General features: G+C 43.0%; 1 protein-coding gene across 1 annotated transcript in view; it reads left to right on the forward strand.

Annotated features, from left to right (window-relative positions):
* The window catches only part of LOC143797293 (uncharacterized), a 58,495-nt gene extending 36,581 nt beyond the window's left edge, over window positions 1-21,914 (forward strand). The window contains exons 4-8 of the mRNA XM_077281062.1: window positions 6,600-6,677; window positions 7,484-7,597; window positions 19,380-19,493; window positions 20,007-20,132; window positions 21,717-21,914. Of these exons, the coding sequence (XP_077137177.1) occupies window positions 6,600-6,677; window positions 7,484-7,597; window positions 19,380-19,493; window positions 20,007-20,122 (422 nt within the window). The 3' untranslated portion in view covers window positions 20,123-20,132; window positions 21,717-21,914. The remainder of the gene's footprint in view (window positions 1-6,599; window positions 6,678-7,483; window positions 7,598-19,379; window positions 19,494-20,006; window positions 20,133-21,716) is intronic.
* Window positions 21,915-24,926: the final 3,012 nt, after the last annotated feature.

A 24,926-nucleotide genomic window follows, 5' to 3' on the forward strand; every position in this document is an offset into this window, starting at 1 on the left:
GCGACGGGACTTGGGTAAGCCTACCACAAAGTCCATTCTGACCATCTCCCAGTGGCTATCAGCCACCGTTAGGGAGTAGAGTAACCCAGCAAGCCATTGTTGAGGAGACCTATTCTTAGTGCAGGAGACACATGCCTGAATATAATCTCTAACGTCACGGGTCTTATGCGGCCACAAGTACGTCCTCGCCAGAAGCCACCTTGCACCCCAAGATAGCGTTCACCTCATAATTGTTCGTGGATGAACCCAATGTCCCGGCAGATAACTCAGAGAACAGGGACATGTGAACGGGCTTTAAGAGGGACACATGAAAGGTGTTCGTGATACCCAGGCGTGGAGGAAGAGCCTGAATATAGTCTCTAATGTCACGGGTCTTATGCGGTCACAAGTACGTCCTTTCCAAAAGCCACCTTGCACCCCAAGATAGCCTGAATATAGTCTGAATATAGTCTCTAACATCACGGGTCTTATGCGGCCACAAGTACATCCTCGCCAGAAGCTCAGATGTCCTTTAGATCCCAAAATGTCCACCCACCCTGGATGAGTGAGCCCAAGAGAGAACCTCCGGTTGCAAATTGGATGGAAAGAAAGTCTTGCCCGGAGGCACAGACTCTAGCAACACCGGAGCCACAGTTCTCAGACTCCCAGAGGGAACAATTAGCCGAGGCTCCTCCTCCTCCTCCTCTGATGGCACCACAGAACGGGAGAGAGCATCGGCACAAATAATCTTCTCCCCAGATAGGAAATGAAAGGTGAAGTGGAATCGGGAGAAGAACAGGGACCATCTGGCCTGGCGAGAATTCAGCCACTGGGCTGTCTGCAAATATACCAAATTCTTATGGTCAGTGTAGACTTGGAAGGGAAAGTGAGCCCCTTCCGGAAGGTGTCTCCATTCAGAAAAATCCAACTTCATTGCTAACAACTCCTTGTCCCTGATGGAATAATTCCTCTCTGCTGAAGTGAAGGTCTTGGAGAAAAAGAAGCAAGGATGCTTCCGACCTTGAGCGTCCTTTTGGAAGAGGATTGCTGCAGCTCCGACAGATGAGGCATCCACTTCAATAATAAAAGGCTTATCTACATCAGGACGATGAAGAATGGGAGCACTAGCAAAGTGGGACTTAACAGATATGAATGCTTTGGAGACCTCCTCTGACCACAATTTGGGATTTGCTCCCTTCTTGGTGAGGGCTACCAAGGGAGCTACCAAAGTTGAGAAGTGGGGGATGAACTGACGAAAATAATTAATGAACCCCATAAAGCGCTGTACCGCCTTGAGAGAATGGGGTTCCTGCCAGTCCATCACTGCTTGTAGCTTGGCAGGATCCATAGCTAATCCCCGGGCTGAGATGATATAACCCAAGAAAGGCAAGGACTCCTTCTCAAACACACACTTCTCCAACTTGGCGTAGAAGGAGTTTGCCAGTAGGAGATCAACAATTCTGCAAACATCTTTCCGGTGGGAATCAATATCTGGAGAGAAGATGAGAATATCATCCAGATAGAACACCACTGAGGTGGAAAGCATATCCTGGAAGATGTCGTTTACAAAGTCTTGGAAGATGGCTGGGCATTACAGGGCCCAAAGGTCATCACCAGATATTCATAGTGCCCATCTCTGGTATTAAAGGCCTTCTTCCACTCGTTCCCCTCACGGATGCGAATCAGGTTGTAGGCACCCCGCAGATCTAGCTTAGTAAATACCCTAGCTCCCCGGAGCCTATCGAAGAGCTCAGATATCAGGGCAAGAGGGTACTTTTTCTTTATGGTAATGGCGTTAAGACCCCTGTAGTCTATACATGGACGTAATTCTCCGCTCTTCTTCTGCATGAAGAAGAACCCCGCCCCCGCAGGTGAAACTGACTTCTTAATGAAGCCTCTTGCCAGATTCTCCTGGATGTACTGTGACATTGCCTCCATCTCTGGGAGAGACAGGGGATAGAGACGTCCCCGAGGAGGTTCTGCCCCTGGCAAGAGGTCGATAGGACAGTCATAAGGGCGGTGAGGCGGAAGAGTCTCCGCAGCTTTCTTGGAGAAAACATCTGCCTAGGACCAGTAGTGTTGGGGAAGAGAACTAAGATCTGTGGGTATCTCCGTAGTGGCAACCTGAACACACTCCCTCTGACATCTACTTTCACAGGATTTACTCCATCCCAGAATTCTCCCAGAGGAACACTCAATATTTGGGGAGTGGTAACGCAACCAAGGTATCCCTAGAAGAAACTCATCTATTCCCTCGGGAATGACGAGAAGGGAGATGATGTCCTGATGAGATGGAGACATGGTTAAAGAAAAGGGGATAGTCTGACGTGTGATCTGTTAAGGTAGTCCCGACCCATTCACCACTCTTACAGTCACTGGTTTGGCTAGCATAACCAGTGGTATTGCATGCCATTGGGCGAAGGAAGAAGACATGAAATTTCCCTCCGCCCCGGAATCCACACAAAGCTCAACCGTAAATGTGGAAGGGCCAAAAGAAATTGTCCCCTTGAAGGACAATTTGGAGGAAAATGCCGCTGTGTCTAGTGAACCTCCTCCTACAGTTACTAGTCATGGTTGTTTCCCTGCCACTGTGGACACTTCTTGTAATAATGTCCCGACTACTGGCAGACACTACAGACCATGGGTGTTCAAGCAGCCCAAGACTTAGGACCAGCTCGAGATACCTCCATGGCCTCATAGGGCTCGGACGCCTGGACAGGTGACTCCAGAGGTTTGGCGAAGGTAGGCGCCAACTGAAACCTCTGTCTACACTGGGCTTGCTCCAACCTTTGCTCTTTAAAACGGAGGTCTAGGCAAGTGGATAAAGTTATTAACTCCTCCAATGTAGCGGGAATCTCCCAAGTGGCCAAGGCATCCTTTAGATGGTCAGCCAGTCCTTTCCAAAATGCTGGAATCAGTACTTTTTCTGGCCACTCCAGCTCAGATGCTAATGTCTGGAAGTGGACTGCAAAATGGCTGACCAAGGACGAACCCTTTGTCAATGCCAACAGTTGAAGCGCCGAATCATGAGTGACGCGAGGTCCCATAAAGACCTGTTTCAGAGTGTCCAGGAACCTGGGAGCACTCTGCACCACATGATCACCATGCTCCCACAGCGGTGTTGCCCACTCCAACACCCTGCCCGACAGAAGGAATATAATAAATCCCACTTTAGCCGGTTCCGTGGGAAAATGTGCAACCAGGAGCTCAAGATGTATAGCGCACTGGCTCAGAAATCCCTGACACAGCTTACTGTCTCCAGCAAACTTGTCCGGTAACGGGAGACGAGATAATGTTGGAGCAGGGGTGGCAGTGGACAGACTGGCTGCAGCCATGCTAGCAGCCTGAACAGCAACTGCAGTAACATCCACAGCTGAGGTTGTGCACTCAAGAGCCGCCAAACTACCCTCCAGCTGCTGGATGTACCGTTGTAATCGCTGTTCGTCCGCCATTACTAGCCAGACCCTGGCGCTAGTGTAACGTTAGGACTGGCGGAACGCACCAAATAATAGTAATAGGGAATATGAGGTGCATTCGCAGATCAGGGTCCACCGTGAAGAGATGACACCTGCTGCTGAGTAATGGCGGACGGACACACACCCAGTGTGAATAGAAGCGAAATCTGTTTCTTCACAGAGTCGCCACAAATATGCTGAGCTGAAAGACACTAGTGGGATCCCTATGAATCACCCCCACTAAGCTGGTGATTGAACCTGCTCTGACCCTCAGTGGCTTTTGAGCCCGCGCCTGAGGACATGCTGAGACCAAGTGGGAATTCCCACCATATACTGTCAGGCTGTCAGGAAAGCACACTGATTGCGCACGGTGCCATATAAGCGGGCACTGCAAAGGCACTGTAACGTGTGCTTAGTGTGCAGATGGCACTGTCGGGCGCTAGATAGCAAACATGCACCATATTCGAGCAAACAACAATTCTAGGAAGGGGGATGACTAGTGTTGAGCATTACGATACCGCAAGTATCGGGTATCGGCCGATACTTGCGGGTATCGGAATTCCGATACCGAGATCCGATACTTTTGTGGTATCGGGAATCGGTATCGGGATTAATATCAATGTGTAAAATAAAGAATTAAAATAAAAATAGGGATATACTCACCTCTCCAGCGGCTCCTGGACTTAACCGCCGTAACCGGGAGCCGTTGTACCTAAGAATGCGCGCTTGAAGGGCCTTAGATGAGGTCACTGCGCTCTGATTGGTCCGTAGCGGTTGCGTGACCGCTACGTGACCAATCACAAAGCAGTGACGTCACCTAAGGTCTTTCAAGTGCTTGAAATACCTTAGAAGACGTCACTGCTTTGTGATTGGTCGCGTAGCGGTCACGCGACCGCTACGCGACCAATCAGAAGCTGCGGACGTCTTCTAAGGTATTTCAAGCGCTTGAAAGACCTTAGGTGACGTCACTGCTTTGTGATTGGTCGCGTAGCGGTCACGTGACCGCTACGGACCAATCAGAGCGCAGTGACCTCATCTAAGGCCCTTCAAGCGCGCATTCTTAGGTACAACGGCTCCCGGTTACGGCGGTAAAGTCCAGGCTGCGTCGGACGGTGAGTATATCCCTATTTTTTATTTTAATTCTTTCTTTTACACATTGATATGGATCCCAGGGCCTGAAGGAGAGTTTCCTCTCCTTCAGACCCTGGGAACCATACAGGATACCGTCCGATACTTGGTGTCCCATTGACTTGTATGGGTATCGGGTATTGGTATCGGATTAGATCCGATACTTTGCCGGTATCGGCCGATACTTTCCGATACCGATACTTTCAAGTATCGGACGGTATCGCTCAACACTAGGGATGACTAAAAAGTGACTTTCACACATCAACACACACATGTTTTCAAGTATACACCAGCGCATGGCCGAGTGACCATGCAATCCTTTTATAGCAGTAGTGCTATGGGACCTTCCAGAAGGTCAAATAGGAGGCACAACAGGACCTGAGCATGTGACCCCCCGACCTCTAATGGGAGGTCATCTCATGGGCATGCTCAGTATGACAAAAGCATGACTTAGTCCCAGAAAGACCTGCTTGCTGCTGATCAGTGCTGGCTACAAAAGCAGAGCCTGGAAAGGCAGCAGTAACCAGTCGCACAGTAGCAGCTTGAGCCAGATGCTGGGACCGCCATCTCTACTGAGCAGGCTCCACTGCAGCTGAAGAAGAATGGGAGACCGCAGCGGACATGGTTTGAGATTCCCCTTGTGTGGAGGCGGGAACTCAACACCTAACATAACCCCCCCTACTGTGGGCCTCGCTACGTTCAAAGGCTGCAATGAGCAGCGGAGCCTGAATAGGCTCCCAGGCTCTGTCCTCTGGGCTTTGACCCTTCTAGTCCACCAGATAGAACTTTTTGGCACATACCACCTTGCACACCAAGATAGCGTTCACCTGATAATCGTCCGTGGATGAACATGATGTCCCGGCAGATGACTCCGAAAACTGGGACATGTGAACGGGCTTTAAGAGGGACACATGAAAGGTATCGGTGATACCCAGGCATGGAGGAAGAGCCAGATGATAGACCACAGGGTTAACCTGTTCCAGAACCTTGAAAGGCCCTAAGTAGCGAGGCGCAAACTTACTGGACTCACCTTGTAGCCTGATATTGCGGGTGGAGAGCCACACTAAGTCGCCAGGACTTAGTCCCAGAAAGACCTGATCAGTGCTGGCTACAAAGGCAGAGCCTGGAAAAGCAGCAGTGACCAGTCGCATAGTATCAGCTTGAGCCAGACGCTGGGATCGCCATCTCCGCTGAGCAGGCTCCACTGCGGCTGGAGAAGAATGAGAGACCGCAGCAGACATGGTTTAAGATTCCCCCTCCCCCCGTGTGGAGGTGGGAACTTGACACCTAACAGACAGCTTTTTGGTTTTCACCATAGTGGAGTTTGGAATGTGACTGTTTGAAGTGGTGGACAGGTGTCTTTTATACTGATAACAAGTTCAAACAGGTGCCATTACTACAGGTAATAAGTGGAGGACAGAGAAGCTTCTTAAAGAAGAAGTTACAGGTCTGTGAGAGCCAGAAATCTTGCATGTTTTTAGCTTACCAAACACTTATATTCCACCGTAATACTGTATGCAAAATGAATTTTGCCAAATCAGATAAGGTGATCTTCTGGATTTGTTTTCTCAATTTTGACTCTCATAGTTGTGGTCTACCTATGATGTCAATTACATGCCTCTCTCATCTTTTTAAGTGGGAGAACTTGCACAATTGGTGGCTAAATACTTTTTTTCCCCACTGTATACCCAACGTATTTAAAATGAAGCACATAATTAAGATGTTGTGAGATCTTGTGATTTTCTTTACTTCAGAACTACAACTTGTTTTACATATAACTTTTATTGAGGGCTTGTTTTGTCTCTTGGAAGACTGGTAGGAAAACAACCATGAAGAAATAATGGGTTGAATGAAAAGGGTCATTTTAGAATAGTTCAATTGTGGCATATTTCAACAAATTTAACTGCTACATGAGCATATGAATGGCCAATTTCATGTGGCAGGATTTTTAGTTCATAATTCTAAGAAAAAACCAAGAGAGGAATGTAAAAGTAAAAAAAAAACCTAATAATGCAAAGATTTGTTTTCCTGCTGTAGCTGATTACTTCCGCAACACTGAAGAAAGGCTGGAATACTACACATCAAGAGAGAGAAATGAGGAGAGTCTTGATCAAGGTAATACAGATCACATATATTTTATAAGGAAATGCTCTAAGTAGAGAGTCGTCAACTGTAGGGATGAGTGAACCCAAACAATAACAACTGTGACGTGTGCCTCTTGCCCGAAATGTAAGTTATGCAGTGACTAAAATGATATTTTTGGCATGGGAAACGGCGCCACTCCTGACATATTTGGTTGGCGGCCATATCCAGCCTTCGCTGATCCCCAGCTTCACCAATTTTGGCAGAGCTGCCTGAGACTTTGCTCATAATATATGTTTCTCATCAGTAGTAAATATTAATATTATTAATTATTAAGTGTGATTAATAAATTCATATTAATGTAATGATACATATGTAACTAAATTTCAACATAACTAGATTGTAATTCTAATATATCGTTAATTTTTGCAAAATTTTGTAATTTCTCTATGTTGTAGTAATATATTCTGTATTCATAGAATTTATTATATGATAGGGTGTTGCAAAACAAGAACATGATAGCACGGAAAATGTAAATTACCAACGACATAAAGGTAAAATAACAGAATACATTCCTCAAAATTGAAATTGCATCAGCAAGATGTAAAATTTGTGGAATTATGAAAATCATTAGACCAAAAGACATGCTCATGATATGCAAATGATTAAAAAAATGGAAATTACATTTTCAAAATATCTTGGTTTATTCAGTATCAAGAATGATCGCCAAGATCAGATATACTGTGCTACGAGTCTGCAGGGCTGTATAATAATCTTAATCATGGAAACGATCCAAAATATAATTACCATAAAATATTTCAATGTGATTTTGTATCCAGGAGAAGAACATGGATATGATGATGTGGACATGGATGACTTGTCTCGACATGCAGACTCCAATGGAAAATTTAGTGCTAATTCTAACACTGAACAAATAAGGCCATCATGGAAGGGTTTGTACTTTCATACACAGTTGTTGTTTGAGAATGACAAAAATTTTGCTTTTCACAGTTTACTGCTTCAGTGTTATTTTTTCAGATGTTTCTATGGTTAATGAAATACAATTATCATCATTTCATACATTTTTAAACTTTTATTGACAAATACATCAGGTTTATGCAAAGTATCAATATTTCTAGCATTGATCCCTGATATCAAGACTTCTGCAATCCGTTCTAACATAGTCTTTATTATGCTGGAAAAAGCATTGTTCATCGCCTAATTGCTTCTGATTTTTTGTAGAAGTTGCTCTTGATGGACGTCAGTATAATATTCTTTATTCATAGCCATGGTCTTGGGCAAAATTGTGAGTGAGCCCCCTCACCTGGATGAAAAGACTCCACGCATGAATGGTCTCAGGATGATTTACTCGCATGACCCAAGACTCATGATGGTGCTCACGTTTTTGCTCTGGAAAATCATTCATCCGGTTGTCCCAAACAGTTTGAAATGGGCTTCATTAGAAAAAATTAAGTTTTACCCACCAATACGTCTTTGTACTGACCTGAGATATAAGAGACTAGCATCCCCTTACAGGTGACAATCCTGCAGCTGTCAGCTGTACACTATAGCTGATAACTTCCTGCATCAGCCACGAACAGTGTTGGTACCATCCATATCTGTTTAACCCCTTAGAGATGCTGCTGTCAATAGTGACTACATCATAAAAGTGGTTAACAGAGTGTGGGGGCTTCCTCTTTATCCCAATCGGTCCCCTAAGATCATGACTGTGTGGTCCTGATGATTGTCATGGCAGTAAAAACCAAATAGCGGTCTTAGAGTCTACTGGCTATAGTAGCCTGTTCCGAAGTTAGCGACATTTAGATGGTAAAAATACATTTTTTTCATTCCTGTTGTGTCACTTTTCATTAATTCCTGAAAATCACCTGAAGGGTAAATAAACTTTTTAAAATTTTGAATCTATTGAGGGGTTCTGTTTTTACAGTGGAATCACATTTGGGGGTTTTCCAATATACAGCTCTGGCAAAAATTAAGAGACCACGGCAAAATGTTCAGTTTGTCTGATTTTTCTCTTTATAGGTATATTTGTGAGTGAAATGTAAATGTTCTTTTATTCTATAAACTTCTAACAACATATCTCCGAATTTCCAAGCAATACATTTTATTTTTTTTCTGACAAAGAAAAAGTCAAAATTAAAAAAAAACCTCAGTGCTTGCAGACCTCAAATAATGCAAAGAACACAAGTTCTTATTCATTTAGAAACAACAATACTAATGTTTTAACTCACGAAGAGTTCAGAAATCAATATTTCGTGGAATAACCATGATTTTTAGTCACAGCTTTCATGCGTCTTGGCATGCTCTCCACCAGTCTTTCACACTGCTCCTGGTGCAAAAAATGTAAGCAGTTCTTCTTTGTTTGATGGCTTGTGACTATCCTCTTGATTACATTCCAGAGGTTTTCAATGGGGTTCAGGTCTGGAGATTGGGCTGCCCATGACAGAGTTTTGATGTGGTGGTCTCTTAATTTTTGCCAGAGCTGTATAGAACCCCCAAAGTCATTTCAAAACTTAATAGGTCCCAAAAATAATCATTTTGCAAATTTCCTTGAAAAAATGAAAAATTACTGCTACATTTTTAAACCTTCTAAAATTCTAACAAAATAAAAGAGCATTTGAAAAATAGTGCTGATGTGAAGCAGACACGAGGGAAATGTTATTTATTAATGCTTTTCTGTGGTATGACTATCTGAATTAAAGGGATAATCATTCAAAGTTTGAAAATTGCTAATATTTTGACATTTCTATCAAATTTCTAATATTGTTAATAAATAAACATGAAATACATCAGCCAAAGTTTACCATTATCATAAAATATAATATGTCATGAAAAAACAGTCCCAGAATCACTGGTATCCATTGAAGTGTTCCAAGAGTTATTACCACTTAAAGTGACATTGGTCAGATTTCAAAAACGTGGCCTGGTCACTGGTCATTAAAGGGAACCTGTCAGCAGTGTTATGCATAGTAACCTACACACAGTGTCAGGTTGGCGCCGTTATACTGAATAAAATGATACCTTGCTTGATGAAATCCGTCTTGTGGTTGTTTCTTAATCTTTATTTTCAGTTTTGTGTTAATGAGATTCTCGTGCCCTGAGATGGGGTTGGGGTATGTGGTGCTCTGATTAGGTATTCATAATTCAGCCTGCTTACAGGTCACTGATCCCTCACTGACCTGCCTCCCAGTTTACATAATACCATCACATACTGAATAAAAAAAAATGCTTCTGCAGGCAGGTTCCGGCCATGGCACCTGCGCTGCAGAATAATCGCACAGTTAATGTGCACTTAATACCTTTTGCAGAGTTACTTGAGCGAGGAAAAAAAAGTCATTTTGAAAATGGCACCCGCCGCACCTGCGTAGTAGCAGCTATTGTTTTGCATAGAGTTCCGATAGCTGCTGTTGCGCAGACTCTGGCAGTGCCATCTTGCTGGAGAAGAAAAAAATGTCCTCCTCAAGGATGGCACCGCCCGCACCTGCGCAGTGGCAGCTCTCGGAGATCGCCAATAGCTGCTATTGCGCATGTGCAGGCGGCGCCATCTTGGTGGAGGACTTTTTTACTCTTCTTCATTAAGATGGTGCTGCCGGCGCAAGTTCAACAGCAGCTATCTGATCTCTATGCCATGCAATTTTGCTGCAGAGCAAATGCCACGGCCAGAACCTGCCTGCAGAAGCGTTTTTTTTTTTTATTCAGTATGTGATGGTATTCATTATGCAAACTGGGAGGCAGGTCAGTGAGGGATCAGTGACCTGTAAGCAGGCTGAATTATGAATACCTAATCAGAGCACCACATGCACCAACCCCACCTCAGGGCACGAGAATCTCATTAACACAAAACTGAAAATAAAGATTAAGAAACAACCACAAGACGGATTTCATCAAGCAAGGTATCATTTTATTCAGTATAACGCCGCCGACCTGACAGTGCGTGTAGGTTACTATGCCCAATCCTGCTGACAGGTTCCTTTTAACATGTTAAATTTGGTTAAAGAGCCCATCCTGAAAAACAATCTTGGAACATTATCCCTCTTCCATCAAACTTTGCAGCAGGTGAAATGCAGTTACATTCTACATTCTCCAATAATTTACCCAAACCCATATTCAATAAGACTCCCTAATTTAGAAGAGTGATTTTTTCACTCCTCCAAACATATTTTAATTACTACAGAGCCCTGTGGTGGCATTATTTACACCACTGAGTCTGATATTTAGCACTGTGCTTGCTAATGTAAGGTTTGTGTAGCCATTTGATCACACAGCACATGCTATGAAGCTTCTGGTTCACATTTTTTGTGCTTATGTTAATGACTGATTTTTTATTCTGCAGTTATGGACTCTCGGGACTCTGGAGCAACAGAGTCAATAGAGGATTAATGACTTTTACATGCCCCTCCCCTTAGGTGACCCCACTTTGTAGCTTTTCATGCTCTCCACTTCATGGCTCAGTTGATGCAGCTCCTAAATGCTTCCAATTTTCAATAATGTCCCTCATGAGTGTTGGAGTGGAATATATAGCAGGAAAGAACTTAGATCAGAAGAATTAAAATTAGTGGCACTGGTATCAAGGATTTTCTGCTGCGAATAAGACAGTAACCACTCTATTGTCAAAGAAATAAATACTATGAGGTATATTCACACTGATAAAACTTTTTTTCTTTTCAAGAAGGGAATTTACTCATATAAATGCTAATTGTATGGTATAATGTAACCACAGATGGTGGTGTAATATGGTGGTACTACCAAGAAACAAGTTATAACAGAGGTACATATAATACAAACAGATCCACAAATGCCTGAATTCAAAGAAAAAATGAAGTCTACGAACATTAGTGGCAGTGCAGCATCTCATTCTGTTACCGTATAGAAGGATGCACTATCCTGCTACTGGATGAGCTAGTGACTGTCTTGAAGATGACTTTCTGCCGTTATAGGGCAATTAGGTAGGTATGTAGATAGATGTCAGAGAGCTGCCCCGGCCGATGACAGCTTGCTCTGTATGGTACCTCCAACAGTCGGCAGGGATCCAGGCACTGTCTCAAGTCGCTGCCTGCTGGTTGATGCAGCTAGTGCAGGACCTGTGTGACAAGATGGATCAAGTTATGTCTGCATGACTGAGGCTAGGTATGGGTCGCAGCAATGACCATTAGCCAACGCGTTTGGGAAACTCCGGTTTCCTTCCTCAGGGATGGTCCTTCTTCTGGTAGAGTCTTTAAATACCTTGCATGAAGGTCAGATGGTATTACTTAATAAAAAACAAAAAGTTCAACTTTGCTGTTGATTTCTCTAGAGATCAAGTGTCAAACATCAAGATCCATTTACTCTCTACACGTGATGTAGACTGAATATAGTTGCCTTTCCTCCAGTGTGGGTATTAGTGATGGGCTAGCACTGAAATGCTCTGGTGCTCATTGCTCGGGTGCAGCAAATTGGAATGCTCGGGAACAATGAGCCCAATGTAAGTCTATGGGAAACTCGAGCATTTTTCCAGTGTCCCCCCGGCAGTCTACAGTGGGACTAAAAATTGCAGAAATCAATGGGAACAGTGCTCAAATGACATGGGAACAGCATGGGGATAACCCCTGGAAGCATTTCTGACTCCCAGGTCATTGCTGTGAACAATGTTGTCAGAGTCTTACTAGACTTTTAGAGACTCATAATAAAACATACAAAAACGAAAAAAAAAAAAACTGATTTTCTTGGGAAATTAGTTAAGGAACATCCTTTCCAGGGTAATGACTTGTATATAAGGCAAAATAAATAACCAAAACCAAAAATGCTCCTCCACACCTTGGGCTATGTTCACACGTAGTGATTTTGATGCGTTTCTGAACTTTAGCATTGCTTTCAACCAAGACAAATGCATTCACAGGGAAATGTTATTTTAACATTTTACAACCTTATCTGGCCATGTGACTAGTGTTGAGCATTCCGATACCGCAAGTATCGGGTATCGGCCGATACTTGCGGTATCGGAATTCCGATACCGAGATACGATACTTTTGTGGTATCGGGAATCGGAATCGGAAGTTTCCAGTGTATGGTTCCCAGGGTCTGAAGGAGAGGAAACTCTCCTTCAGGCCCTGGGATCCATATTAATGTGTAAAATAAAGAATTAAAATAAAAAATATTGATATACTCACCTGTCCGGAGGCCCCTGGACATCACCGCTGGTAACCGGCAGCCTTCTTTGTTTAAAATGAGCGCGTTCAGCACCTTCCATGACGTCACGGCTTCTGATTGGTCGCGTGCCACTCATGTGACCGCCACGCGACCAATCACAAGCCGCGACGTCATGGAAGGTGCTGAACGCACTCATTTTAAGCAAAGAAGGCTGCCGGTTCACAGCGGTAAGGTCCAGGCTGCGTCGGAGAGGTGAGTATATCAATATTTTTTATTTTAATTCTTTATTTTACACATTATTATGGATCCCAGGGCCTGAAGGAGAGTTTCCTCTTCTTCAGACCCTGGGAACCATCGGGGATACCTTCCGATACTTGAGTCCCATTGACTTGTATTGGTATCGGGTATCGGTATCGGATCAGATCCGATACTTTGCCGGTATCGGCCGATACTTTCCGATACCGATACTTTCAAGTATCGGACGGTATCGCTCAACACTACATGTGACACATCCTGTTTCAATTAAGTCACAAAGCCTATTTTTATAGGGTCATCAGGCAGCCTTTACTATTCTTAAAGGGCCAGCAGTTGGCCCTCACAATTCTTAGAGAGCCATCAGACGGCTATGCTTTACTGTTCCAATTAATAAACAGTGGGTCTCCTATACTGTTATTACATATGCAGTGAGTGGCAGGGCTTCCCAAAATTTGGATGCATCCCAATACCCCTTTGAAGAGATGTACAGGAAGGTCTCGTGAAAGCAATGTTCCCATTATTAGGAAGTGGGTCTCCCATACTGTTTGCCTATGCAGTGAATGAAAGGGCTGCAAAAAATTTGGAGGCACTCCAATGCCCCTTTGTAAAGATGTAGAGGAGGGCCTTATGAAAAAATGTTCCCATTTTAGGAAGTGGGTCTTCCATAGTGTTTGCCTATGCAGTGAAAGCAAGGGCTGCCAAAAATTTGGAGGCACTCCAATGCCCTTCGGAAGAGATATGGAGGAGTGCATCATAAACACCCTTTAAAAAAATGATGTGGGTGTTCCATCACGAACCACAGTCACCCTAGTGATAGGATGGTGGAGGATGAGGAGAAGAAGGAGGACAACAGCAAATACCCAAATTCACCCATGTGTGGGTGTGAAGAGGTGCACGGGAACATAGCTCCCAAAAAAAGACACTGGATTTGAGTTTATGTTACAATTCTATCATTCGGAGGTTTTGAGAAGTCTGGTCCAATCCAGCCCTTCTTCATTTTTAAAAGAGTCAGCCTGTCAGCATTTTCAGTTGACAGGAGGATTCGCTTTTCAGTTATAATTACACCAGCGACACTAAAAACCCGCTCTGACAAAATGCTAGCAGCAGGGCAGACTAAGACATCCAAAATGTAGAGAGCCAGTTCATGCCACATGTCCAGCTTGGATCCCCAATAATTGTAAGGCACAGAGGAAACACAGAGGACGTTGGTATGGACAGCAAAGTACTCTCTCAGTGTCTTCCTAAACTTTGCACTCCCTGTGAGAGTAATCCATGCCTCAGGGCCTGTGAGATGGGACGGTCTTAGAAAACTCTTCCAGAACTTTGACAGTGTTCCCCTGCCTCTGCTGGATTGGAGTTGTGTCTCTCTCACCTGTATTCCTAGGTTGTCCAATGAACTGTGACCCCTGCCACCAACACTTACAGATGGGAATGTTTTTAATAATTCCACAACAAGGGCCATCTGGTACTGCCCCATTTCAGTAGACCTGTCCGCCTCTGGAATAAGAGATGGAAAGTTCTACTTGTAGTGTGTGTCTAGAAGCGTCACCAACCAGTAATGACTGTCACCCAAAAAGCAGTGTAACATAACCTCAGCCATGAATGCCAGACTGCTAACAGGGAAGACTTCCTTGTCATCACCAAGAGGACGACTGACCATGCTCTCCTCCTACTCCTCCACCACCACTCTGTCCTCAAGCCATCCACACTGAACAGACGGTATGACAGTTGTGCAGGTAGTACCAACTATAGCGTATGAAACTTGCTCCTGTTCTTCCTCCTCCTACTCCTCTTTTTCCACATTGGGATGAGGTGAGGTTGGGCTGTGTGTAATCACCCTGTACGGTTCCTTGCTCCATCTCATCGTGCTCCACCTGCAATGCATCCTCTTTGATTGTGAGCAGAGAGTGTTTCAGAGCACAGAGAAGTGGGATGGTGATGCTAATAATGGCATCATTGCTGCTCACCATCTTGGTGGAGTCCTCAAAGTTTTTGGGGATGGTACATATGTCTGTCATTCATATCCACTCCTAAGGTCTTATGTGTGGAGTCAGAACTGAATACCAATGGCCTTGTTGATGCTGGTAGTCAACAACTGCCCTCTTCTGCTCACAAATCCTTCCCAACATCTGCAATGTAGAATTCCGTGTGGGGATATCCCACACCAGTCGTAGGTGAGCCAGAATCTGGAAATGCTGCTGAAGTACAGCAAGGGTGGCAGAAGCTCAAGCTGAATTTCTAAAATGGACAGACAGGTGGCGTACTTTGACAAGCAGATCTGGCAGCTCCGGGTATGTTTTGAGAAACCGCTGATCCATGAGGTTAAGCGCATGGGCCAGGCATCGTACATGTGTGAGCTCGCTCGCCTCAGAGCTGCCACGGAGTTCTGGCCATTGTCACACATGATCATGCCTGACTTTAGGTTCAGTGGTGTCAGCCACAGATCTGCCTGCTCTTTCAGTGCTGTCCACAACTCTTCAGCATTGAGCATTTTGTCACATAAGCATATTAGCTCAGCACAGCCTGTTGCCGCTTGGCTGAGGCAGTGCTGCAGTGTGACTGATGTGGTCATTTTGGAGATAGAGGCTGAAGAAAAGTATGAGGAGGAGATGCTGGAGCTGTATAGACTGTGGTGTCAACCCTGATTGATCTAGGGCCCGCAATCCTCGGCATCAGGAGGCCGTGTTCCATCCCAAGGTCTAACTGAGTCCCGGCTTCCATTATGTTAACCCAGTGTGCTGTCAACGAGATGTATCGTCCCTGCCCACAAGCAGTTGTCCACGTGGACTTTCGCAGTAACTACATTTTTGAGGTCATGGCTAATATTGTGGGACACATGCTTGTGTAATGCAGGAACAACACATCAGGAGAAATAGTGGTGGGGACCGAGTACCGAGGACAGCTGCTGCCATCAGGTTGCGGAAAGCTTCTATCTCCACGAGCCTAAAAGGCAACATTTTGAGTGCAAGCAGTGTTAATATGTGGGAATTTAGTAGCTTGGACTGTGGGGCGTTGGCTACATATTTGCACTTACGTTCCAAGGACTAGGGTATGGACAACTGAATGCTGCGCTGGGACAAGGATGTGGACTTGCTTGCTGATGGTGCTAGTTGAGTGTGTGCAACAACAAGTGCAGGGCAGGAGGCATCTTTGCATGCACCATGGACAGGGTATTGGCTTGCATGCACAACAGTGGAAGAAGCAGTGGTGTCACCCGCAGACAGTTTGTGGACCCTGGGGTTCGGCCCACAAAGTCGGGTGCTTTGCTGCCATGTGCCTGATCATGCTGGTGGTGGACAGGCTGGTAGTTTTGCTACCCCTACTAATGCTGGCCTGGCAGGTAGTGCAAATGGATTTTTTGGGGTTATCAGCAGAGTCTTTAAAAAACAACCAGACTCTGGAAGACCTAACAGTTGTACTGTCAACTTCTGTCATGTTGATGTTATGGGGAATGGTTGAACGCCTTCTGTCTGCAGCCAACACACTGCTTCTTCCTGCCTGTTGGGATGCTAAGCCTCCCTCCCCCTGTGTGCTGCTGTCCTTGCTCTGCATGTCCTCCTGCTAGGTTGGGTCAGTTACTATATCATCCACCACTTCCTCTTCCATTTCCGCACCCTGGTCCTCCTCCTGACTTTCTGACAATTGTGTCTCATTATCATCGACCTATTGTGACATGTTCCCACCCACGCCTTCGTGTGACCATGGCTGCTCAAATATTTGGGCATCGCTACATGCGATCTCCTCTTGCCCTGCTTCAAGTGGACTGGGTGAGAGGCCCGAATCTATAAATGGAATAGTGAACAGCTCTTGTGAGTGTCAAAGTGTGGGATCTGTTGCATCTGGGCACTCAGCATGGTGGGAGGAAGGAGGATCAGGGTGAGTAATATGTGGTCTAGACTCACGGCTACTGAGACTTCACTGTGTGGAAGACAGTGGTGGTTGTGGTGGTAAAGTGACTGTAAGCATTATCCGCTATCCAACTAACAACCTTTTTCACACTGCTCTTGGCCTATGCATGCACCATCACCTTTTTCAAGAAGAGGCCTGAGTAGTCTCGAAAGCTTGCAATATGTTACCATCTTTTCAGCTATCCATTATAATCCCACTCAACCACTGAGGTCTCTCAATTCTAAATATTTTTCTATCTACTGGCTAACATGGTACCAAGATATATATATTTCCTGTATCTTGATGGAACCAGTAAAAGTAAGGATCTCAAGGACTTTGTTTCCATTATAAACCAATATAATGCTAATTTTCATATCTTCTCAAAAATAGTAAGGAAACACTGGAACATACTAAAGGATGTTAAAATCCTGGGTGAACAAATTCTCACCTATCCTAGGTTTGTGTATAAAAAAGTCTGTAACCTAGGAAATATGGTCGCCCCCACAGTTCAAAATAACCCCCTTAAAAACCTTCCACTTTTTTTCAGGACACCCTGAAAGGTTTTTTCCTTGCCGTAAATGCAAAATGTGACAACAGATCCAAACTAAAAAAAATTGGATATTACTAAGGGTGGCACAGAATACAATATCAGGGATTTTATTAAGTGTTCCACTGTGGGGGTCATATACACCATCAAATGTCCATGTGATAAATTCTATGTGGGACTCACAAAACGTCCTTTTAATGTTAGAATAAATGAGCACATCAGAAATATAAAGAAAAAATACACAAGCCACCCCTTATCTAAACATTTTGTGGAAAATCATGGAGGGTTGATACAAAATATGGTGGTTATTGGCCTGAAAATTGTATACCCACACTGGAGGAAAGGCATAGTAAGTCTATGTCATGTCCAGAGAGTAAAAGGATCTTTATGTTGGACATGTTGATCCCTAGAGGGCTCAACAACAAAGTTGAACGTTTTGATTTTTATTGAATAATACCATCTGACCTTCATGTAAGGTATTTAAGGATGCTCTACCAGAAGGAGGACCATCCCTGAGGAATGAAACTGTAGTTTCCAAAATGTGTAGGCTAATGGTCTTTGCTACAGCCTCAGTCATGCGGACATCATGTGATCGATCATGTCACCTAGGTCCTGCACTAGCCGCGTCAATTATTATTATTATTATTATTATTATTATTAATTTATATAGCACCATTAATTCCATGGTGCTGTACATGAGAAAGGGGTTACATATACATAGTTATAGATATCGTTTACAGTAGACAAGTTTACAGTGACAGACTGTTACAGATGGGAGAGGATCCTGTCCTTGCGGACTTACATTCTATGGGTCAATCGCTGGCAACCAGCACGCAGCACCTAGAGACAGTGACCGGATTCCCACCGACTGTTGGAGGTACCACACGGAGCAAGCTGCCACTGGCTGTGGCAGCTCTCTGACATCTATGTACATACCCACCTAATTGCCCTATAATGGCAGAACGTCATCTTCAAGACAGGCACCAGATCATCCAGTACCGAGTCAGCGCATCCTTCTATATGGCAACAGACTGAGATGCCTCCCTGCCATTAATGTTTATAGACTTCCTAAAAGGCTTTTTCTTTGAATTCAGGCACTTGTGGAACTGTTTGTATTTTATGTACCCCTGTTATAACTTGTATCTTGGTAGTACCACCATATTACACCACCATCTGTGGTTACAATATACCATACACTTGGCATTTATATGAGTAAATCCCTTTCTTGAAAAGAAAAAGGTTTCGTCAGTACGAATATACCTCATAGTAAGAATTTACATCAACTGACTTTTTACATATGTAGTGTTCTATTACAGGACTGCACTCGTATAAATGAGCTTTTATTCAGTAGCCATTCTTTCTCAAATGTTAGTATAAGCAGACTACATGGTGAGGGGCTGGATTAAATACACTAGTGACGATGGGAATAAACGTAAAACTTGGCTTCATCGATTAAAAATTATTTCCCAATACCTTTGTCCTTATAGTATATCTTTAATGGGATATATCTGGAAAACAACATTTTTAAACTATAACCATTCAGTTGATGAGCTACTGGTCCCAGGCTTGACTTCATATGTTATCACAAGAAAACCATGATATTTCCCACCAATGATCCCCTGTAGTAATGAAATTCATGGACAGGATGGGTCCATTTGCCTATAATAGTGAGAACTGTATCATTCATTATATTTTATTTTCCTGCACTGTTTTTCCTGTTTTAAAAATTGTTTCAAATGTTAACCCCAATTATGAATAAACCGCTATATGAAGTCAAATTTTGGTGACATATTGTGATACTAGTCTACAGGGCTGGATAGAAATCTTAACATTAATCGTTGAAGCTATCAAAGTTATAATGATTAAACGTAAAAAAAAAATCATTGTGATTTTGTATCTAGGAGAAGAACATGGATATGATGATGTGGACATAGATGACTTGTCTGAGCCCATAGACTCTGATGCAGAAGTCAGAGCTCATAATAACAAGGAACAATTGGAACCATCTAGGAAAGGTTTGTACTTATACAAATATGTGAAAAGAAACTTAACACTGAAGAAGACAAAAGCTGTAAAGATATTACTTCAAAATATCTACGGTATGTAGATCAGGCAAGTAGGTAAGCAGATACCATCTAACATTTTTTAAAACAAATTTTTATTTTTAAGGACATCTGCATTGAGAAGAGAAGAGCAACAGGAAGGTAATGCGCTGATAGAAAGCCTTGCGTAGGTTTCAGTCAATGCATTACCTTCTTGATGCCTGGTTCTTCACAGTACAGCTGTCCTTAAAAAAAAAAAAAAAAAAACTTGTTGGTCAGAACGTTGGGCAATATCTGTTAATATCTAAGTAAATATAAACTCTGTTGCAAATATAAATGCTGAAGCAAGATCTTCTAGCCTTTATCTTCTTCACTGCTATTCAACACTGCTATAGAACTATAGTACAATTAATTTTATGTTGCCATCTTCTCTCTGATTTGTAAATTTATATTATTTTTTGTTTAATTTGCCTTTACTGTTTTTAGGTTTTGTTAATCAGAAAGAAGATCACAACTTTGCCACATGCAACATTCAAGTGGAGCTTCTTTTCTGTGAGGGACATGATTATGATGATTCCACTCCTGGACAAATTGAGAATTAGTGGCTTAAAGGTGTTTGTCTGTTAGTTTAAATATTTAGGATTAAGGAAAAGACTTGCTAAATTAAGAAAATAGCTATAAGCTTGTTTTACCGCTGTCTTCAACATCATGTCCTCCCTCTATCTGAAACTGAACCTGTCAAAAACAGAACTCCTTGTGTGTCCTCCTTCTACTAACCTACCTATGCCTGACATTGCCATTTCTGTGTGTGGTTCTATCATTATTTCCCGCTGTCTTGGGGTCATACTTGATTCTGAGCTTTCATTCATCTCCCATATCTGATCACTGGCTCGCTCTTCTTATCTGCACTTCAAAAACATTTCTAGAATTTGAAATTTTCTTACTTTCAAATCTGAAAAAACTCTTACTGTTTCTCTTATTCATTCTCGTCTGTACTATGGTAACTCTCTACTATTAAATGTGTTCCTCTTACCAAACTCTCTGCTCTCGAATCTGTCCTAAATGCTGCAGCCAGGAACATATTCCTCACAAACCATTACACCGATTCCTCTACCTTATGCCAGTCATTACACTGGTTATCCTTTCACTCCAGAATCCAGTACAAACTTATCACGCTCACCCACAAAGCACGCCATGGCTGAGCTCCACCCTACATCTCCTCCCTCGTCTCAGTCTACCACCCTACCCGTGCCCTCCTTTCTGCTAATGACTAGTGTTGAGCATTCCGATACCGCAAGTATCGGGTATCGGCCGATATTTGCTGTATCGGAATTCCGATACCGAGATCCGATACTTCTAGGAATTTAGGACCTGAGGGATGACGTCATGGCTTCTGATTGGTCGCGTGGCGGTCACATGAGCGGCACGCGACCAATCAGAAGCCGTGACGTTATGGAAGGTGCTGAACGCGCTCATTTTAAACAAAGAAGGCAGCCCTCTGTGTCTGTACTTTAACAAATTCTGTCTGGTAACCAGTTCATGCAGCATTACATGAACACCCGATTTCTTACATTATGGCTAGTCAGAAAATGTAAAGCAATTGTTACCATCCACCTTTCGTGTGCCCCCTATTTCCTCAAAGATTGTAAGCTTGTGAGCAGGGCCCTCATTCTAATTGGTATCTATTGTTTGTGATTATTGTTAGGGGACTAGAAATTGATTCACAAGACTCAGGCATCCAGGCCAGTGGTATTGGGCAGTTAGAAGGGAGGCCCCATAAATTTATAACCCTCCAGCATCTCGAGTGTGGAGTTTGATTTGTTGCAACATCATCTGTACGTAACGCACAGATAATGTCGTGTCAACGTTAGGGATGCCAGAAGGTATCTTCCATCTAGCTCCCAGATACCACTGACCTGGAAGCTGAAACAGAGTCTCATGAATCGATATCCTCATAGGGGACAGTCTAGACTTGGACCATCAATTTCCAATTCTTTTATTTCAGCTTAAATAACCAGTACAGTATAGTACCACTTGTATAGGGGGTTGCATGTACTTCATCAATGTAATAAGGGTAATAATAGAATACAAGGCTTCTTTCTTATTTCTATGAGTGTCTAATACAGAGTGTTACTTTAAGGTTATTGATAGATATATTTTTATTATAGTGAATAGTATTTTTTTTTTTATTTACAGAAATACTTTTGGTAGCTTTTACAATTATGGACCACAGAATGATTTCAAGAATTACCGTTATTTGCAATTTCAACCCATGGAATCCACAGGTTTTAGCAGGACAATTAGCGAAATTTGAGTAAAAGGATTCCAGCTTAGTGTAAAAAAATTTTTTCTAGATTCATACATTATAGAGAATATAAATTGTATTCATTTTTATTCAGCATAATTAATAAATACATTTCTAAATGAAGATGTGGTCTTGTCTAATTTTATTGTATTCTTTAAAATATATATTTTTCAACCAAATCTATATGTACAGTACTGTAAGCAAAAGTTTTAAACAAAAGTGAACAAAATGCTGCAAAGGAAAAATGCTTACAAAAATAAAACTGTTAAGTTCATTTTGATTAATTAACAAAGTTAAAAGTGAATGAACAAAAAAGGAATCTTAAATCAATATTTCGCCTGACCATCCTTTCTTCTAGATAAACGTACTCACAGTCATATTCTGTAGGATTATTGTCACTTTAAGTAACCAATTCTGCCAAACAAGTGGCAGTGATTATATTTATATGTAGGTTGAAATACAATCATTAACAGAAACAAGTATATTGAAAGCTTATAGCTCGGTGAGGAGCAGAAAAACTCTGCTAAATATGTGAGGTTGTAGAAAACAGCTTTATGTCACAGATCATACACTAAAACAAGAGAGAGCAAGGCAACAAGACACAAGGTAGTTATACTGCATTAGCATTTTGCACAGTCTCTCCCATGCAAAGAATTCAAAGCAAACCGGAAACATTTTTTTACCTTTTTAAAACATTTGCATATTTGTAAATGCATGTAATCTTTGCTATATTATGAAAATTATTTTAGCTTTAAGAGATTTTCTTAATGATAAAGAAAAACTATTGATTTTTTAAATTTTCGCTCAAATTACATTTTTCTACATTTGTTAACCATTGAATAAGCAACAATTGGGTAAAGTACTTACAAATATGAATGTAGTGGTCATAGATGTAGGACAGACAGCCAAGCCGGAACCCCATTGAATTCAATGTTGCTTTTTTTTTAAATAATTAAATATAATTTAGTGGTGACATCCAAGCAGAAGCTGCCTGAGGAATTGGCAGGTCAATCCTTATTAGAGATGAGTGAGCCTTTTTAAGTTTCGATTTAGTTACGATCAGTGAACTTGCTGATCATCGAATGTACTGTATCCAAACTCCATTGAATTTAAGATATTTACCCTGGTTACCATTGTAAAAGTAAAAAAAAAAAACACTACATACTCACATTCTGATGTCTGTCACTTCCCCCGCCGGCCTCCACAGGGTTAAAACTGCTTTTGGCAGGAGCGCTGCTAATATGCACGCGCTGCTGCCGAGAGCTTCCCTGCACTGACTGTCAGCGCCAGCCGTAAAGCAGAGCACAGCGGTGACATCACCGCTGTTACGGCCGGCGCTGACACATTCAGTGCAGGGAAGCTTTCGGCAGCAGCGCGTGCATATTAGCAGCGCTCTTGCCGAAAGCAGTTTTAACCCTGTGGACGCCGGCGGGGGAAGTGACAGACATCAGAATGTGAGTATGTAGTGTTTTTTTTTTTACTTTTACAATGGTAACCAGGGTAAATATCGGGTTACTAAGCGTGGCCCTGCACTTAGTATCCCGATGTTTACCCTGGTTACCCGGGTGCTGCAGGGGGACTTCGGCATCGTTGAAGACAGTTTCAACGATGCCGAAGTCATTCCCTCTGATCGTTGGTCACTGGAGAGAGCTGTCTATGTGACAGCTCCCCAGCGACCACACAATGACTTACCAATGATCATGGCCAGGTCACATCGCTGGTCGTGATCGTTGGTAAGTCGTTTAGTGTAAAGGAACCTTAAGTGAAGACCTGCAGGTCAGGGAGCCCAAAAGTTACAGGCAACACACATGAAGGACACTCAACTTGGAGTTCAAAAAATTAGGGACAGACATAATTTTCCTACAGTACAAATAGTATAATAGGCGTCTGACACACCTTCCACTACAGGCAACTCTGTTATGGACCTGGTGGTTAGGAGCACCTGGAATGACCTGATGAGTAAACTAGTAATCGGAACAAGCTCTGGGAAAGTGGGAACTCTGCTGACCGCAAACTCTACTCCTATCACACACACTAGAAATAGCCGTGGAGCTTACCTAACTCTCCCTAGATGCCTCTTCACAGCCTAAGAGCTAACTACCCCTAAAGATAGAAATAGAAGCCTAACCTTGCCTCAGAGAAATTCCCCAAAGGTAAAGGCAGCCCCCCACATATATTGACTGTGAGTTAAGAGGAAAGTCACAAACACAGGAATGAAACAGGTTTTAGCATAGGAGGCCAGACTTCACTAAATAGTCAGAGGATAGCAAAGGGAACTATGCGGTCAGCACAAAAAGACTACAAAAAACCACGCAGAGTAAGCAAAAAGACTCCCCACACCGACTCACGGTGTGGAGGTGCCACTCTGCACCCCAGAGCTTCCAGCTAGCAAGGGAATATCATGATAGCAAGCTGGACTAGAAATTAGCAGTACTAAGAAATATATTCAGGAAGCAGTAACAACAAATAAACTAGCAAAGACTTAGCTTCTGCTGGAGTAGACAGGTCCTCAGAGAAGACCAAGAGAGATCTGAACCAATACTGATACATTGACAGCTGGCATGAAGTAACGATCTGAGTAGAGTTAAATAGGGAAGCCAGCCTAACAGTAAACGAGGTCAGCTGAGAAAGCAAACCTCAGAGACCAGCAGTTCCGCTCAAAGCCACCAGAGGGAGTCCAAGAGCAGAACTAACCAAAGTACCATTCATGGCCACAGGAGGGAGTCCGAGAACGGAATTCACAACACAACTCACCAGATGGAGACCCAACTTGGAGTCTCCACATTTTCAAAAAATCGTCACACACCACTAATGTGGCATCACTTTTGAAACGTAGAAATGGTATAAAGGGGCTCTGACAATTCTTGTACTACAGGCAACCCATCACATGGAGATCCAACTTGGAGTCTCCACATTTAAAATAATTGTAATATCAGCAGCAACAGTAGTCACAGAAGTCATGACAAAGGTGTCACAGACTGCAATGACACAAGATCAGTGCAGCACAACTACATCATTGCCTAGTCTGTGACTGGAGTGCGAAAGTCATTCTAGATCCATGACTTGTTCATCTTGATGAAAGCTGGATGCCCTTTTCCGTC

Source organism: Ranitomeya variabilis, chromosome 1 (assembly GCF_051348905.1).
Source record: "Ranitomeya variabilis isolate aRanVar5 chromosome 1, aRanVar5.hap1, whole genome shotgun sequence".
Lineage (NCBI taxonomy): Eukaryota > Metazoa > Chordata > Amphibia > Anura > Dendrobatidae > Ranitomeya > Ranitomeya variabilis.